We start from the raw sequence: 19,200 nt of genomic DNA, 5'->3' as shown, positions 1-19,200 counted from the left end.
GGATTACAGATGTGAGTCAATTTAAAAAGCAAGAAAGCAAAAAGAGTGGGTTCTGGGAATTGAACTCAGGTTCTTATAATTGCAGTACAAATACTTTGCCGCCTGAGCTGTTCCCCTAGCCCCTGAAATCTCTATCACTAAGTAGCAGCAGGGCCTTGTGTCATAAGTGCTGTAATGTGAAGGGATGGATTATGTAGATTCTGGAAAGGGCTCTGAGCGGGGAGCAGTTGTAGTTTCCCCCTGAGCATCATTTGGAGTCACAGCTTAGGCAAGCCATGTGTCTATGCTCTGCTCTCTGTTCCCATGTTCCCTCTGCATGGTCATTTCTTGACAGCTGACTATATAGCCCTTCTGACCTTCTCTACCTCTTTCCTGGCCTGCAGTGTATAAATGCCAGGAGATGTGGAGCGTGTTCTGTGCTTGTATAAGTGTATATGTGCATGTGTGTGTGTGCATATGTATGTCTGTGTATGTGTGGGCCAGGGGTTAACGTCTGTTTTTTTTTTTTTCTTTGATCATTCCCCATCTTAAGCTTTTGAGGCAGACTCTCTCACTTAAGCCAGAGCTCACCAATTGGCCAGAGTGGCTGGCTCGCAAGCCCCAGGCATTCTCCTGCCAGTACTTACTCACTGCTTGGATTACAGGTCCATGCTGTCATAGTTGAGATTTGTGTGTGTGCGTGTGTGCGTGCGCACGCCCATGCATGCGCACGTGCCATAGTGTGACTTTCAGGAATCATTTCTCTTCTCTGATATCGTGCTGCAGGTCTGAACTCGGGTCTTCATGCCTGCACAGCTAATACTTATGTCATTGGAGTTTCTCTCCAGCCCCTGTATTTGGAGCATATCTTTCTTGCTCATCCACGTAGCTAATACCTTGGGGATGAGGAGAATGCAGGCATACAGTGCAGAACCCAAACTGTTTTTGTCAGTAAGGGACAGGAATGAATGAGCATTTACTTGCCATGCTTTGACTTGTAACCAATAGCATCTTACCTCCTGCAAGTAGAGCCTGGACCAGATAACCCTTTAAGTTCTCATCATTTCTGAGAAACCATGATTTTCAAACTTTTATTTTTGTATTGCTATTATGTCCTTTTTTAAAGTTAAAAATCAGTTTGTTTCTTTCTGTAGGTGAACTACAGAGAAAGATTGGCTTGAAAGTACTCGAGATGAGAGGAAATGCAGTTGTTGGGTACTTGCAGTGTTTTGATCTGGAAGGCGAGTCTGGGTTAGTGGTGCGAGCCATAGGAACAGCGTGCACCCTGGATAAATTAAGTAGCCCGGCAGCATTCCTTCCTGCATGCAGCTCCCCATCCAAAGAGATGAAGGAGTAAGTATGAGTCAGTGCAACTGCTGTCATGGATGTTTCCATCTTTTACCTGCAAGTTTCATTTTCTCACATTTTGGTAGCAGTGTTGAACATACCGTTTTCACTTGTGTGATTTTTCTTAAACCATTCCAGATCCTTAGACATCATCTATCTAAAGCATAAAATGAGTACTCATGTCCTGTGTGGAATCTGCCTTCCTGTCTAGGAGATGCTTGCATCTGACTGTTTACTGTGGGCAGTGTGTGAAGAAGACTGCAGCTTGTCTTATGCAGGGTTCTCAGGCTCCGGTGTCCACTATGTGTAGGAGCTCATGAACATAAAACACTGGATCTCATTAAATAGTAATACTGGGGTCTGTGTAAGGCAAGGTGGGCAAGCTTCTCCCCACTCATCTCCTCCCCTCTGTTTTCCTTCCTTCCTTCCTTCCTTCCTTCCTTCCTTCCTCCCTCCCTCCCTCCCTCCCTCTCTTCTTATCTTCTTTCCCCCTCATTTGAAGTTGGTTCTCACTTTGTTGCCCAGGCTGATCGAAAATTCTTGGGTTCAAGCTATCCCTAGCTTTGCAAGAGCAGGGGTAGAGGTGCCCAGCATTGTTCATGTTTAAGTAAACTTTTTCTTTGAAAGGTCAGGTAGTAAATATTTTAATTTAGACTGTCTTTATTTGTAAAACACACACGCACACACATATGTGCACGTACACACACACACACACACACACACACACACACACACTGACGTATCAAGAAAGTACCCTCTTACTCAGTACCAGACACACAAAAAACAAAAAACAAAACAACAACCAAACTACAAGAAATCTCAGAAAAGAGTTCACAGTCTGTGATCCAAGGACATTTAGACTTACAGATTGCTTGAAAGGTGTGTGCTCAGTGCAGCTAGTCAGGGCCACCATTGCTGTGATGAAACACCATGACCAAAGCAACCTGGGGAGGTGAGGGTTATTTGCCTTGTACTTCCATATCACTGTTCATTGTAGAAGAAAGTTAGAGCAGGAACTCAAACAGGGCAGGAAACTGGAGGCAGGAATTGATGCAGAGGACCTCCATGTACTGGCTTGTTCCCCATGGCTTTCTTAGAGAGCCCAGGACCACCAGCCCAGGGATGGCCGCACCCACAATGGGCTCTTGCTTATGGTACTGAATAAGAAAATGCTCTCCTGGCTTGCCTACAGGCCCATCTTATGGAGGCATTTTCTTAATTGAGGTTCCCTCTTCTCAGATGACTGTACCTTGTGTCAAGTTGACATAAAACTAGTCAGCACACCTAGCAAGGCTTGTGCCTGTGATTGACTTGGCCTGCTATCAAGGGCAGATTCTGAGCACGGTTCTTGGGGGATAGCTTAGGCATCCCTAATCAGAAAACAGAAATCTGGAATACTCTAAAATTGGAAACACAGAGTACCAGTCCTCAAGAGCCTTGGGGTTTGGAGCACTTAGATGTGGCGTTCTCAGGTTAGAAGTGCTCAGCTGGTGAAGTCCCCTCAATATTCTGAAATCTGAGATGCTCGCTCGATGCTCTAATTCTTAAGTATTTCAGAGAAGTGTTCTTCTGAACTGTCCGTGGAGAGTATTTGAATAGTGATTTGTTTTTCTGTTGTAATAATTGTGTTGAAAGTCTTGCTGGGGATCAGAGATGCTGACTAATCTGTATTGGAGCAACTCTGTGCAAGTGCCGTGACCCCTGTTCAGCCTAGATGCCATCAGTACTGTAAGGACCAGTGATCTGGGGCAGTGCTAGGAGTAAGGCATCCTTCGCAGAGCAGCTGGCAGGTAGATTCAGCCTCAGGCTGTTGTCTGCTGACTTTTCTACTTTAGATTATCAGGGTCAGATTTCTGTAGGTGGAGAATCTAACCCACTTCCTAGTTCAGCAGTAGTTGGCAGAAGGCAAGCGGAAACAATCCCAATTCTCAGGAAAGGGTTTTCCTGTGCTCTTTCTGAAAAATGAAAATTTCTTTATTTTGAGCATAGACTTGTTTGATCTCCTCCTTTGCTGGTCTGTAGTTATTTGGATTAAATTCTGTTTACAAGTTTTAGCACAGGAGTAGGAAGTTTATTTGGAAATGTACTTAGAAATGAAATGAGTTAAAAAGCTGTAACCTCAGTTTGTTTTATGTTCCATTAGAAGTGTGCCCTAGGGCTGGGGATGTCAGTGATATGTAGAGTGTTGGTCTGACACAAATGAGGCCCTGGATGTGTTAATGAGATTGTAATAAAAATGCATAAATAAAATGTGTCCTGAAAAATTATGAACGTTCAGCAGAGACAGGTAGAGTTAGACTGCACACAGATGATGGCCCCTATCCCCTTCCATAGCAAACTTAATTAAAGACTTGCTTTTTGAAGCCAATCACCATGCTACATGCTTGTAGTCCCAATATTTGGGAGGGTGAGAGGCAGGGGGCTTTCAAGTTGGAGGCCAGCTTGGTACTTGGTAAGATTAGGCTACTTGGTAAGATTCTGCCTCTAAATAAATAAACATGTACATACATACATACATACATACAAGCATACATACATACAAGCATGCATACAAGACCTGAGTCTGTTGGTTGGCGCTGTCTAGTTTTCCCTACGCCTCAAGAGCCTAGCCTGCTGCAGGTACATGTCTGAAGTAATCTGTACCCTGAGGTTCTGAATGAAAAGAAAGTGGTTTTCTTGGTGGACCTTAGAAAGAGCTGGAAACAGCGGAGTTGTGTTTCAAGCACATTCATGAGGAGACCCTCTGTAACCCTGCTGGGATGGGGCTTCTCCTTCTTCACAGCCGTTTACTTTAAATTGTGAGACAGAGTGCACTGTTCTGCTGTGCATCTTACAATCGAGGCCATGTTTAGAGAGCCCGTTAGGCTGTAGGCTGCTCTGTTTCAACAGGCTGTACTATATTTGTTGTAAGGAATCAGTTTGACATTAGTTATGCTTTCGTTTATTATAACTAATCTAGTCTTGCGTTATTGCATAACATAACTGTTTTAGATTGGAATTTGGTAAAAGGAAACAGACTGGATTTAATAGGATATCTGAATGAATGAATGAACGAACGAATGATTAGAATGGATAGGATGAATTTAACACTAGAGACGTGTTATTCTGAGGCAGACTTTGATCCAAGGAGACTGGTAGAATTCGGGATGCATCATGGCAGTGCTCCAGTGTATTGGGACTTGGACTTGGGTTGTACTTAGACATTTTCTAGTGTTCATAATACTTCACCTGCATTACTGGCGTATGTGCTCTGTGCAGTCTCTCTTCTCTCGCTCAGCTATTGCGTAGCAATACAAATCCCTTTGGTTCTTCTCACTGAAGCTGCATTACATGTGATTTATCACTGCTCTGCACACAGATGCTTTCTAAGGGCCTTAGGTGCGATCTCTTGTGTGCACAGAACTGCGCTGTAGGCCTTCCAAGCTCAAGGCTTCAAAGGCTCTTTCTCACTTCAGCAGAGAGAAGAAGCCTGCTCATTAAGCTGTCTGTATAAAAACAAAGCGCCTCTAAGAAGTTTAATGCGTCAGTCATCCTAAGCGGGTTGTAGATTTGTGTAATCACAGCAGCAGAGCGTCTGTCTGCAGGAGTGTGAAGTCCTGGTCCCTTGCTGTCTGAAGGAGATGAGTCTGGATGTGCAGTCTATGCCATATGGTAAAGGCTGCGCTGTACCTGCTCAGACCTAGCCACTTCCCTCCTCCTCTCCTCAAGCTGCCCATTCTCACAGTCTTAAGTACCTTAGCCATAGAAGTTTGCTTATAAAAGCATAAATAACTGCTAAGCTTTCTTCTTAGAAAGATATAAGTAAAAAACATATAAGAACAAGCAACTCATACCTAAGTTTCAAAGATGACACCTTCTTTTCACTTTTATAGGTGTTTCCTCCCATAAAATAATATTAAGTCTTGTTTTGGTGAAAATGAAAGCAAATATGTTAAAAAAAAAAAGCTTAAAATTCATGTCTTAGTAATCTTTATTAGTTTCATTGACAATTATGCTTGGTATTTTCTTATTTATAGTTCTTGATTTATTGATCTGATCCTTTAAAACTATACTTATATCCTAGCACATTAATTATTAGCTGTTCCTTTTTAATTTCAACTTTTTGCATGCTATGGATTAAAAAATGTTTCTTTCCCTTAACAAAAGCTCCTTCAAAAGAATTTTAACATAATTTTTGCAATCTGTTGTATGTACTGTTTTCTTTTCTTCCACTTTGACCACAAATTCCTTCAGGTCTCCGCTGGTTCATCCTGCAAGCCATGGATGCCGCTCGACTCACAACAGCCCAATTCACACTGCTACTGGCTCACGACTTACTCAGAACTTCTCTGTGTCTGTTCCCACTCTCATCTATACTGGTACGAGACCACTCAGACTCCAGAGCTGGGGAGAGGCAGGCCACGGGCAGAGTGGCTGCAGAGGCAGGCAGGCAGGCAGTGTAGGGAGGGACCAGAAGTCTTTTCTTCTTTCCTCTTATGTCAAATCTAGCTTCAGTGAAGGACTTCTGTTTAGCTGACACAAAGGCTCTGACTGTGGCAGCGAAGGTGTTTTCCAGCTTCCAAAGTCTCTTCCACAGATCCTCTCAGAGCCCTGTGATTTTTTTTTTATTGCATTCTGAGAACCCTCCGATTGTGTTTATGTGAATATCTCTGTATCTGTTTAGAATTGAAACTGATGCACTTGTGAGTCATGTAGACAGCAGCACTTTGATTTGCTAGTTTTCTTTATAATTTGAGACAGTAGGGTCTGCTTCATTCTGTGGAAGAGAGCTATTGGAAAACAGGTAAGCAACTCTTTGCCTCAGATGCAGTGTTTCTGCGTAGCTCTACTCTACCGTCTTCGCTGTGTTTTTAGCTGTGGCACTCTGATGATACAGGATAAGGAAACAGTTTTTCTTTCGGAGACACTGTGTGTGTAAATATGAAGACCGTTACTGATATTTCCACACACCATTTGTGGCCATCATTTTCTTTTGTAACTTACAAAAACATTATTTGAAATATTTTGTCATTTGTTTATTCTTTTTATTTCTCCCTTTAATACATATATTTTTAATCTCCATTAGTCTACCATTTCATGCTTCTTTGCTTTTGCACTCGGCTTATTAACTGTTCCAATGCAGATACTATTTATCTGGAGATGACTGGGTACACAGCAGCTTGTTGTCTTTGGACTCATTCCCAGCTGCACACGTAAGAAGTGACTGCCGGCCCCGCCCTAGAGCTTCCCTGATGTTTGGGTCATGCTGCCAACTGCCACGCCCTTCGGCACATGATTGCTTAATATGTCTCCACCTTCTTCTGGCAGGACTCCCTTCACTGAGGACCCCAATCCCAATACTCACTCATCAGGACCCTCAACCCCTCTGAAAAACCAAACCTATTCCTTTTCACCCTCCAAGTCCTACAGTCGGCAGTCCTCTTCTTCTGACACAGATTTGAGTTTGACACCCAAGACGGGTAAGGCGCTTCCACCCACCTTTTATTTTTCCTTTTAAAAACTTGTTTCTGTTTCTTGTTAGCTTCCCATCCAAATCTTTCCTCCTGTTTTTGCTGTTAAGTTAAAGTCAATGTGAGTGCTGATCATTTCAGTTTTTAAAAGTGTTTTTTGTTTTTTGTTTTTGTTTTTGGAGAGGCACTATTTTGTTTGGAGAGTGACATTTTAATTAATTTAATTGTTGTTGATATCAAGTCCAGAATTTATTTTTGGGTGTTGACATTCTTTATTTTATGTGCAAGTCAAGAGGAATGCTATCTTAAAGCATCTGCATACTAATCCTAGCAGTTTGCAATCAAATTGTGTATTCGAAAAGTAATTCCTCTTAAGCATATGGTTAATTCATTTTTTATTCATCCTTATTTCTTATTTCAGAATTTAGTTCCATGTTTTCATTATGGAAATAGTTCAGAACTGGAATGGTTATATAGCAGGATGGATGTCTTTCCATCTGCTTTTTGGCTTAAGGTTAGCTCAGTGTAGAATATTGCCCTGAGCTTAACTGGGAAACAGAAAACAAGTCAAAAAAAAAAGAGAGAGAGAGAGAAAACGACATTGGTCGTGTTTTTATGCTAATTTGTTTACATGCTAACTTAAAATAGTACCTAAATACTGATCATTTCAGTTATTAAGTTAATTTTTCATGGAGGAATTACTTCGTGTGGAGAGTGACATTTCAACTATCTAGTCACTCTTGATAGCGAGCTCATGGGCTCAGGGTTCTTAGCTTTGCCAGTCTTGTTCGCCAGATTGAAACTGCAGTTTAAATTTCATTATCCTTGAATATTCTTCAATTTATTAAATTTATAATTTTCCCTCTCCTGTTTATGTTATGAATGGTTTCTGGGTTTTTGTTAATGTTTTTTGATAAAACACTGATAAAATATTAGCTTCTTAAGAGAGAATTAAATTATTTAAATAATTTTTAAAGAAAGATTGAAAATTGAAAGATTTACTGTTGTTAGTGTTTTAAGTACTGTTTCTGATAGTTTTCCTATCATACTGATTAAAGCAGTTTTTATTTGTATTATTTTGATTTTATCATCTTTAATAACCTTTAATGTTTTATTATATTTTAGTGTTAGAAGAGGAATTTATAAAAAAAGGATCCAGATTTTGGGAAAATAACCAAAACAAAATCTTACTTCCCAAGCAGTGTTATTTATTCATTATAGTTTTTCCCTTTTTTCTTTCTTTCTTTTTTTTTAAAATAAGTATGGTCCTGGACTACAAGTACAATAAACACCCATTTCTTTGTTTTTGTTGCCATCCCTGCCACGCCTCTCTAACGCAATCAATTTTGACAGTTACTTTATTTCCATATATATATGCTCAGTCTTAACATATTAAACCAACCACAGGTCAGAAATCCTTGAGAAAGATTGCACCTGTTCCCAGTGCAGGCAGATGTTTCCTTTCAGTTATGGCCCACATGATACAGCACTAGAGCTCCTCCAGCTTAACATGTGCATTGTTGTACGTGTTGTAAGAAACGTAAAGATGATTTACAGTAGGCAGGAGGATGTGCAGAGGTTATCTGCAGATAATACCCCACACTATATAAGAAAACGTAGTATTTGTGAATTTTGTTCCTGGGACAGTGGTACTGGTGGCCCAGCACCCATCCCCTATAGACGCTGAAGGCTTGCTATATATAATTACAAATAATAAGATAGTATTTTTTAGTGATGGATGCTTTGGAATGTAGCATTTTAACTTTTTTTGTGCCATTAAAATGGAACCATTCAAATTATAATGCAATTTTTAAAAAAGGAGTAATGTCTTTATTATTGACATGCCCAATAGTGTCCTGGCCTTAATGGTGGTAACAGTCAGAAGAAGGTAGACTTGGGGTAGTCTTGTCTTCTCTGCCCCCCTTTCTTTGACTGGAGATGAAGCCAGCACATTCTGCACGCCCTGCAAGCGGTCTGTCTCTCAGCGTCGTCCCCAGAGACCGGATCTTGTTAAGTTGCTGAGGCTGGTCTCTACCTTGTGAGCTGAAGCAGTTGCCATCAGCTGTTCAGGGCTGCTGGGACCTAGGGTGTGTGTCTCATGAGTAGTGACGTCTCCTCACAATGGGTTTGAGCCTTTGGTCTAGTCACTGTGTTCTAGGCTACTTTTCAGTATGCCTACTGATTATTTCTTGTCATACCACAGATAAAGTTTAGAAAGTATTTTCTTGGCCTTTTTGTTTCTCAGTTCCCACAAAACGACAAACATAAAGATTGTAGAGTCATAAGGAACAGAAGCATATCTCTCAAGCTTTCTGACCGGCACCAGCTGTGCTAGCAGTGACTTTTGGAGTACTGGTTCTTAAAACCTCACTTACAAGCAGTGCGGTATCCTGACATTTACTTACAAGCCGACTCCAGTGCTTTATTTTGTTTGCCTGCCTCAGTGGCTTATTGAGTCCTTCACCAGCTTTGCATGGTCCAGAGGGGCACGACATTTCTCAGTTAGGAAGCGGCAGAATCATGTCCTAAAACTTCTAACACCGAGACTCAGAGCCTTTGTCTGCTCCCAGCAGTCTCTGAGAAATGGTGGGACAAGTGATGGTTACTGACTTACTATATAAACTGAGAAGTCAGAGATAGAGTAGAGGTGTCCTGACGAAGTTATGTGTCTGCTTTTAGTGAGTGCTTTTTTCATTAGTTTTCTTAATTTTTTTAGGATCTAATTTATTACATTTTAAAAATGAGACTTTAAAAATATTTTTCTCAAGTTCTCAATAGGAGTAGAAGGTTTGAGTGCTGTCATACATGTATGGCAGAGATTTACACACTTTATTTGGGTGAATTTTACTTTCTTAGGCAGGCTGGCTATATATATTTCTTATGATCCGCAGGGTATTTGACCTATGTAAATCTCTGTAAATAGCAGTATGATCAGATTAAAATATGAAACATTTTAGAGGAAAAGTAAAAGAATTATTGTACACCTTAAAACTGGAGAGAAAAAATTTGGCTATTTTGCATTCAAAATACAGTAGTCTTTATTTCTAATGAGTATTCCATTAATACAAAAATATGCAGTATATTAGCTACTAACATTTGAAGGTAGCAAACGTTACTGCTTTACGTGTTTATGACGGAGGCACCGTAACACGAGAGTGCTGCTTTTAACCACACAGGCTCTTAAACACACAACCAGCCGGCCAACCAACAAAAGTTGGTAGGCAATTTAAGTATTTGAAAACGTCAATTAAAAGTGACATAAAATTTTGCCAGTGATCTAAAGTTTTTTTTACTGACGACAGATTTTGAAAGGGCTTTGTTAGTTTAGAAGACAGCTTTGGTTTGTGTTATGTTGGCCAGGGGCTCTGGGCGGGTGGGTGTTGTTATGTTCTGTGTTAATTTGTCTGCATTTGAAATCCATTTCGACTGTTATGTTTTGCTCCGCCATTGCTCTCCTTCTCCTGCATTTTCTGATCATCTTCTGAATCTGCGTCTTTGCTGCTTTCCTCCACAGCACCTTACCCACAGGGGCCTGGGGTCTACCTGTGTCCCAGCTCCACCCCCCTCTCTTGTGGTTCCCTTCACCTTAAATCCCGCCTCCTCTCGGAATCTAGCCTTACCCCTCATCACTCTAGCCTTGTCAACCCCGTTCTGAGGAAAAGTGTTTCTTTCAGTGAAGAGCTGTTCCTGGCTGCTTCTGGTAGGATCACATTATGTCAGCTTTTTAATCCCTTTATTTTAAGTCATCTTTGAAAACATTATTTTATGCCATAATGAATGATTGTGTGCTTTATATATCTATTAGTAATTTTTATTAGTAGTTAATCAGAATTACAAACATGTCATTAGAGTTTACTTGATAGATAATGATGAGTATTCATTCACTGAACTTTATATTTTAAAACAATGTGCGTCTCAGGACGTGGATGTGGATGTTCGCTGTCCACACCTAGGCTCTCATTCAGGTGTCTGCTGTAGATGCTTTGCTCCTCTCTCTCCACACCTGCTCCATACACATCAGACCTGTGCCATCCTGTTGCTAAACCATAAGGCTACATGAGAAAAATTTTCTGTTTGAACCAGTTTAAGTCTCATTTTGGTGATATTCTTTTATTATAATTTTTTTCTATTCAGTACATTAATCAAATTATTCTGCCATGTTTTCTGGTACTTTATTTATCACTGCAAACTTACCTTTTATTTTGTGACTTTTAATATGCTTCATATAAAGATCTTAGTTTTATTTTCAGTTAGCATTGTATAGTCTCTAAAAATGTTAAGATTACCGTAAGAAAAACTTTGTTTTTAAAGAACAGAATGAGACTACACACATGCTAACCCTTGTTTCCTTATCCAAGAACAGCTAAAAATATAAATGTGAATTAGCTCCTTCCTCAGGCACTGCAGTGAACTTGCCTGTATGCATTGTTAGTTTTGAGAGGATGGTATTCACCCCACATGTACAACACTAGCCTTTCAGCCATTCCATCTCCATACAAGTCTTGGCCCATATTTGTTCTTGTGTTACTATCAAAACAACAGCAACAACAACAACCTCTAGGGAAAGAAATGTAAAATTAGCCTTGAAAATACCTCTGAGATCAAGGAACTAGAATTCCTTCATCCATAACTGTACATTTGTGGTGTTTACACGTGTGAGCTGTTGGTTTTTGTTACTGAGCACACGCTGTAGTGTGCCACCGAGTTCAGACGTGGGCATCAGCAGAGAATATCCTTCATCTGAATGCTGAGTCCATGCTCCCTAGAGCTCTTGTCGTGTTTTACATGAGCAGGGAGTGTGTTCCTCCTCCATGTTTGAACTGTTAGCATAGTAATAGTTATTTTGTGATTATTTTTATTAAAAGTATCAACTTTTAAATATTGAATGTTATCAAAGATTTGTTTCCTTGTTTTAATATTTTTATTAAAAATAATTGATTCTAAAATTAGCTGTGACTAGAACTTTGATGTCTTGCTTTAAAGAAATTCTTAGTGTAGTAAAGTAAAATATATGTGTTAGTTACCATCTCAAAATATATTAAATGCATAAATCATATTCTTGTATTTTGACTCATGTTATCTATGAACATGAATGCGGTTGAACTTGCTGTTTTATGGTTGTTGTTTGGTTGTTGTTTACATGTGGTGTCCTATAGGAATGGGCAGTGGCAGTGCTGGAAAAGAAGGGGGGCCCTTTAAAGCTCTTCTACGGCAGCAGACTCAGTCGGCGTTGGAACAGCGGGTAAGATTTGGCTTTTCTCTGCTTGCACTGTCACTGTGCCTTCCTGTGTGTATAAAACTCCTGAAGGTTATTTTTGATCATAACTGTAATGTTGCAGTTTTAAAGTTCAAATGTATTTAAGATATCAAAGTACTTTATTCACCAATATTTACTTTTAGTTTGGAAAAGTTCTGTACGGTTTTTGATTTGTGCTCCAATCTTTAAAATATTTCTTCTGATATACCCATTGAATGCTGAAGTCAGTTCTATACTTTATTAAAGTTATAGTATGGTTACTATGTTAATATGGTTAACTTTTTAAGAAAATGGTTAATATTTTTGCCGTAAAACATCTCTAGCATTGTATTAAAGCAGCACTTTAGCATGTTAACGTTTATCTGCTGACATCATTTTTGTCACTGGCTTGTTTATTAGATACAAGAAACACATATTCTATATCTCTGTAGATTAAAATTGATAGAAGACTGTCTAGTGTAATATGCTTATTTTAATTATCATGTTTAATGTTCCGTTAATTTGTTGAGTGGGAAACTGAGTCTAGTTTTTGGATGATTCCTCTCTCTCTCTCTCTTTCTCTCTCTCTCTTATAAACGTCTTGCTAAGGGAGGATCGCCTCATAGGTTCTGTAGAAGGCGGGTATGTTTCTGATTGTGTATGAGAGCCTGTTCCTGTGTTAGAAGCTTTTCTACTTTTAATCTTGTTCATTTAAATTTTATTTAAGCTTTTAGCAAGTGTTGCTGGCGTATTCTGACCTTGGTACTCTGGGGCTCATGCTCTTTCCTGCTAATGCAGTGCATGGTTCCATGTGTCCTGTCCTGTGCTTCAGAGAGTGCTCCATAGCTTTCTTTATGTCTGCTTTGGAAGCTATAAGCACTTAGGGAATTTGATTGTGTGTTCATTTTATACCATCACTTGGGAGAGAACAAAGGTGAAGCATAGTGAACACCATAAAAGGCACACCTCCTTTCTGCAGTTTGTTTCCGAGAATAGTTCGTTTGTTTGTCTGTTTCTGATTCTATGACGACAGAGAGTTGACCTTATTCTTTTTCCTTACTTCAAATATATACGCATATATATGTGTATATACCATTTACCTTTAGGACAAGGGTAGAGGGAGCAGAGCTGAAGCATAGTTATGAGCTGAGCTCTACCTAGGTCTCTGTTTTCTTGAAGTGCTTGGGATTGAGGCCAGAGGTGTGTATACGCTCGACAAGCGCCTTCCCTCTGAGCTGTGTCCCTAGCGCCAGTCTCCAGTTCTTTGTTTTATACACCATTAAACTGCATTTGCTTTTCAGCCACACTCACCTTTTCTTTTCTTTTAAAAAAAACTTTATTTAAATAATTTATTCAGATTATATCTCAGTTGTTATCCTCTCACTTGTATCTTCCCGTTCCCACCTCCCACCCTCCTTCACCCTATTCCCCTCCCCTAGGTCTGTGACAGAAGGGGACCTCCTCCCCCATCATATGGTCACAGCCTATCAGACTGCTTCCCCTTCCTCTGAGTGCCACCAGGCCTCCCCACCAAGGGGAAGTGGTCAAATAGGGGGCACCAGAGTTCATGTCAGAGTCTGTCTCCACTCTCACACAACCATGGAGAATATGCTGTCCAGTGGCTAGATCCGAGTAAGGGGTCTAGGTTTACTGCATGCATTGTCCTTGGTTGGTCCAGTCTCTCCTTTCCAACAGCACACCAGCTGCTACCACCAAAGGCTCACCTTAATAGTCATATCATAGATTAAAACCAAACAGAGCCAAAGATTAAAACTGTGGAGAAGAGGGTCACAGTGGAAGTGTGGGTGTCTGTTTAGCATGTTTTAGGCCAGAATAGTTTTATCTTTACCTTCTTCCATTTTTAATCCAATTGACTGATGAATTTAGTGTCCTGGGAATGCAGCTGTGTGAGGTGCTGGTGACTGCTGTGCGTACAGATCTTTGAAGTCGTTTCATGAGAAAAATATTAAAGTTATTTTGGATTGGATTTAGATAAAGTTGTGGGGTTTGTTTTGTTTTTTGAGATGGTATATAATTTGTAACCCAGGCTAACATGGATCACTGTGTAGTTCAGGCTAACCCTGATCACATAATCATATCACCTCAGCCTTGCAAATGCTGGGTTTACAATGTCCAGGTATAAGTTTTGTGTGTGTGTGTGTGTGTGTGTGTGTGTGTGTGTGTGTGTGTGTTGAATGTTTTAAATTGAAACAATTTCATGACCTTCCCCCTTTCTTTCTTCTCCCCAGTTCTTCTCATATCCACCCACTACAAATTGATAGCCTCTTTTAAAAAATTAGTATTACATATATACATATATATGTATGCAAAAGTATGTAAGTATAACCTACTAAATTTCTGTTGTTTGCAGGCATATTGTTTCAGGGTTGACTACTCAGTGTTGGACAACCAATAAGTTGGCCCATCCTTGGGAAAAGCTAATTTTTTTTTTTTAAGATTTATTTATTTTTTTTATGTATACAGTGTTTCACCTGCAATGTATACCTGCACATCAGAAAAGGACACCAGATCTCATTATAGATGGTTGTGAGCCACCATGTGGTTGTTGGGAATTGAACTCAGGACCTTTGGAAGAGTAGCCAGTGCTGTTAACCTCTGAGCCACCTCTCCAGCCCAAGAAGCTGATTCTTTTTAGTTGCTTGTAGTTCTTTGTCTAGGGGTAGGACCCTATGAAAGTTCACCCTTCCTTGTTGGCATATTCACTGATGTTGCCGTTCTTCTGGCTTGTTTGTAGGAGAGAGTGTTTCACAGCAGACATTGTATTCTGGCTCGTAACACTCGCCTGTTCCCTTTCTCCAGAGGTTCTGAGTCCCAGATGCAGGAACTCTGATGTAGATGTTTCTTTTGGGGTCAGGCTTCCCATGATCCATTGAGGCCTGTGTTGTAGTTTTCTGTGATGGTCTCCATTTGCTGTACAGAGAGGCTTCGCTGCTGAGGAGTGGTAGCCGCACTTGCCTGTGTGTACAAGGATATGATTGTAATGTGTTGAGCAATTGTGCTGTTTAGTAATGTGGCCATGGCAGGATCTTTTCTAATGTCTTAAATACAGACACACTGGGCTTCTGTACTTTTTAAAGTATATTTTATTACATTAAAAATGTATTTTGTATGGGGGAAGGCAAGTGTATGGGTACATAAGTTTTGCAGGGCAAATATGGAGGCCATAGGACAGCTCACAGGAGAGATTGTTCTCCTTCCACCGTGTAGGTCAATTGAACTCAGATTGTCAGGCTTGGCAGCTACTCCCTGCACCTGCTACAGCCTTTTGCTGGCCTCCGATGTGCTTCTAAACATTTTAAAATCTTGGACATATGAACATGTTAGACATACATTACTAGACAGTCTTTATAGGATTAAAAGCAAAGTTGTTGCGAACTACAGCTTTCTTGTATAGTTAGGTAAAACTAATGTGTAGCTGCCATGGCTTTGCATCTGTACCATTCTTCCATGCAGTTGTAGTCCCTCGAGTTCCCTCATGTCTAGAAGAGGCGGCAACACAGCAGAGTCTTTGGCTTTTCTTGGCTGCTGCTAATGCCACTTTTATTTGGGAAAAAATACAGTAAGTTCTGTGTAGAGATGTGCAGGTGTGCATGAACACATTTGTGCAAGGATCTACTCATAAAAAGCATACTTGTTTTGAAAACTGTTCACACAGGATTTGAGTTGTGTATTTTTCCTCAGTAAAGAAACCTGGAACTATATGCTGAAGCCACACCGGCGTACCAGCACTTGGAGGCTGAGGTTGCTGGACTTTTAGTTCAAGAGCAGCCTGGGCTACATGGGGAAAAAAAAAAAAGAGAAGGAAATGAGACAGGAAGTGAAGGAAGAAGCCTAGTAAACATAGTGACCTACTTATTTCTGAGGAACATGTACACTTTTAGGAAACATGGACAAAAGCAAGCTCACAGTGAATTAAGATCTCCTTAGAGTGAGGCAGAGTTGTAAAGTCAGTCACTGTCGGGGAGCTGGCTTGTTTTCTGAGGTGTATTTTTAGTTTTAATGCTGTGCCTGGATGTGTTTGCTCATATATGTTGTCCAGCATGTGGAGGCCAGTAGAAGACCTTGGGTCCCCTGGAGGTGGTGTGTGAGCTGCCTCATGTGGGTGCTGGGAACCAAATCTGGATCCTCTGCAAGAGCAGCAGTTGCTTTTAAATACCAAGCCGTTTGTCCAGCTTTAGCACGCAGTTTTGTTTTGTTTTAATCTAGAAATATAATGTATTCCCTGGGGATAACAGAAAATATTTGATATAAAAATTGAAACTTTTATATCTTTATAGAAAACCCCTATATAACTCTTGAAAATAATACTTCTGCTATGTTTTATTGATTTTTCAATTGACTTTCTTTAAACACACTAAAAATATCATGAATATTTTTATAACTCATACTTTTGCTTATATCAAAGCACCAACAAGTAAAATCCAAATGGGGACAACCGGGAAGGGCACTTTAAACAGTGATGGACTTTGTGGAGAAAGTATCTTTTATAGTGTCTCCAGCTGACATGCACATTGAACACAGGGTGTACTTGGACTGATCTTGGGGAAGCTGCCTTTTTCAACTATACATTCAACAGGTGTAATGTATGGACTGTAAATAAAACCAGCTTCTGAACTATAGTTGACCAGAAATAAGAACGTATGTGAGTGATGAGGTTTATGCTCAAGAGTGTAGGAATAAAAGACCCCACATATCCGCAGCTTTCTGAAGCGGTCTGTCTCATGGTCAGGACAGATTTGAAAGTGCCTTTTCAGTACTAACCGCAGGCTGTGGCATGGGTCAGCACGCCCCAGTCATCTTGGTGCTGCCCTCTTGTCACCTGCTGTCAGGAATAGCAGTAGCTTCTTTGGTGGGAGGACACTTTGCAGGTGGAGTTTGGCCCAAATACCACTGATGCTGGCTAGATGAACCAGGGCCCTGTGAGAGAGGCTTCACCAGCACAGCAAGCCTTTCCCTCTTGGAACAGCCATTGTTTATTTTCTGCTCTGCCTTGCTTTAGTATGAGTCTTTCTGCTAATTCCTTTATCAAGTTTCCTGTTCTGACCCCCTCCCTCCCTCCCCCTCCCCCCTCCATCTTGTCTGTAGATGATCATGTTTTCCATTTAGCTAATAGACATTTTGTTTACAGTGGTTCTTGTCTTAATATTTAAAGGATGGATATATAAAAAATAAGTATAAGTACATTTTATTCTTTGCGACCATCATATAGCTTGGCTATTTAAAGGAACTTAAATTTTAAGTGCTCTTAAATTGGGGGAGAAACCCTAGAAAGTTCAATGGATCTAACTTACTAACTACATTTTAATAACATTAGCCATCTATATGTGTCTAATGCAAAATTTAAAATAAAAAAGTTTAGAGAAATAATGACTAAATGTCTTACATACTTTTAGCCATTTATTTCCTTTCGTGTTTTAGTCTAGGTCAAATATAAACAATTCAAAAAAAATATAAACAATTCTTTGGGTAGGCTTTTCCCTCTTAAACAGTTCATCTGTTCTTGTCCTTATTAAGGTAAAGGATACTTCTGAGTTTTCTAGCTGTGTGTGTGTGTGTGTGTGTGTGTGTGTGTGCGCGCGCGTGCGCATGCACATTTTCTACCTTTATGCCTCCTGAGGATACAGAACTGTTCCCTTGCTGGTGGTTGCGCATTGATGTACTTACGCACCATGCTTCAGCAGCCCTGTATCCCATGCTGTAAGCAGCTGGCAGTCTCGCTGCTTTTACATGTGCTTCCTTCTAGCAGTAGCTCTTTTCTTTTCTTTGTTGCATTTAATCTGCCGTGGCCTAGAAAATGGGATAAGGAGGAATTTTAGAATGACAGGGATTTTAGTACCTGTAGCTACTTTACAGCAGTGTGAGCATCCCTTGTGGAGATCGATGCCTTGGGAGTGCAGTGCATGAGACTTAGTGCTTGCGGCCCTTCAACAGCTCCGTGGGGCTCTTTCCCAGCTCTCCTGTTGAAGGTAGCCGGGGCTGTTGGGAAGTGACATCTCACAGTCAGGCAGGTCAGGTAGCAGTCACCCTTTCTTTGCATCCACTTTTCCCACTGCAAAGGCCAGTATTTGGGCAACCACAGGTACTCCCCTCCCCTCCAGGGGCTCTTCCGGTGAGTTCCCGCTCCGTTCATTTTTCTTTTCAGTTCTTCGTGTCGTCCTTAGGGCGGGAGGGGAGTGGCAGCTTGGAGGAACCTGCAGGCCTATGTTCCTCCCCTGACTCTCACCGTGTACTTCTGCTTAACATGTACTGTGTGCTTCTGTGTGCTTCCGACCACACAGTGCCTGGCTCTCCCTTCAGCTGGCTGTTTACCTTGCTCTTCCTCACTCCTCCATACTGCCAGCCCTTTCACTCCAGGGCCCGCACTCCCTTTCTCTAGGCCTCTTGTTATGTGCAGGCCTTGGGAATATTTGCCAGTGGCCTGTATTGCCTATGTGTGAGAGAGACATCTTTGTGGAGACCTGCATGTGGGTCGCCAGGTTGTCCAGTCCCATGCCTCGCTGGGAAATGGCATTTGAGAACAGAGAAGAGTGTGCTCTGAGTAGCTCAGCTGGGAACTCAGTCAGAACTGAAAAGGCAGCTGGATTCTGAAGGCTGCTGCGTGTGTAGGGAAACAGATTTGGAGCCAAGAGTGTAGTGTATTTATTTTAGGCCGTGCATGTCCTGTGCTAGGATCTGCATGTGCAGAGTCTTCTGCTGTCCGTGTGGTCATCTTTGCCCTGTCTCTTCTCTTCCCCAGGAGTTCCCCTTCCTCACTCTGACGGCCTTCCCTCCTGGACTTCTTGTGCACGTCGGTGGTGTTGTCAGCGCACGCTCTGTGAAGCTTCTAGATCGGATCCACAACCCTGGTGTGTTTTCTAAAAAGTTTGGTTTTTACTGCCTTTACTTAAGGTGTGATTGTAAAAATTGATTTTTATGACTATCAAAAGCAAATTTAACCAGAAAAAAGAGATGAAAAGAGATTGTAGCCTGGAATAAGTTACTTTGAAATATTTTCAGTAGCACAATTAAAGGTAAAGTATACTTTAGTTATTTTTAATGTACAACAAATAAGCACAGTTTGATTTATTTTTGTGGTGTCATTTTGAGGAGTTATTAATTAATGTCTGAGTCAGCTGTTATAGTTGGTGTACGAGTGAGGGATTTTACTCTAGTCTTCATGGCCCTACA

At 40.8% G+C, this 19,200-nt stretch overlaps 1 protein-coding gene across 21 annotated transcripts in view; it reads left to right on the top strand.

Annotated features, from left to right (window-relative positions):
• Nucleotides 1-19,200, top strand: part of C2cd5 (C2 calcium dependent domain containing 5) — an 83,483-nt gene that overhangs the window by 19,776 nt on the left and 44,507 nt on the right. For 8 of the 21 annotated variants that reach the window (XM_051155550.1, XM_051155549.1, XM_051155548.1 and 5 more), the window contains exons 7-12: nt 1,134-1,332; nt 6,634-6,785; nt 10,291-10,476; nt 11,933-12,018; nt 12,622-12,654; nt 18,770-18,878. In XM_051155550.1, the coding sequence (XP_051011507.1) occupies nt 1,134-1,332; nt 6,634-6,785; nt 10,291-10,476; nt 11,933-12,018; nt 12,622-12,654; nt 18,770-18,878 (765 nt within the window). Of the gene's footprint in view, nt 1-1,133; nt 1,333-5,559; nt 5,685-6,633; nt 6,786-10,290; nt 10,477-11,932; nt 12,019-12,621; nt 12,655-18,769; nt 18,879-19,200 lie in introns of those variants that run through there. The other 13 variants (XM_051155556.1, XM_051155566.1, XM_051155560.1 and 10 more) reach the window with 4 other exon arrangements.

Source organism: Acomys russatus, chromosome 13 (genome assembly GCF_903995435.1).
Source record: "Acomys russatus chromosome 13, mAcoRus1.1, whole genome shotgun sequence".
Classification (NCBI taxonomy): Eukaryota; Metazoa; Chordata; class Mammalia; order Rodentia; family Muridae; genus Acomys; species Acomys russatus.
The sequence above is the reverse complement of the archived record's forward strand: the minus strand, read 5'-3'. Positions and strand labels throughout refer to the sequence as shown.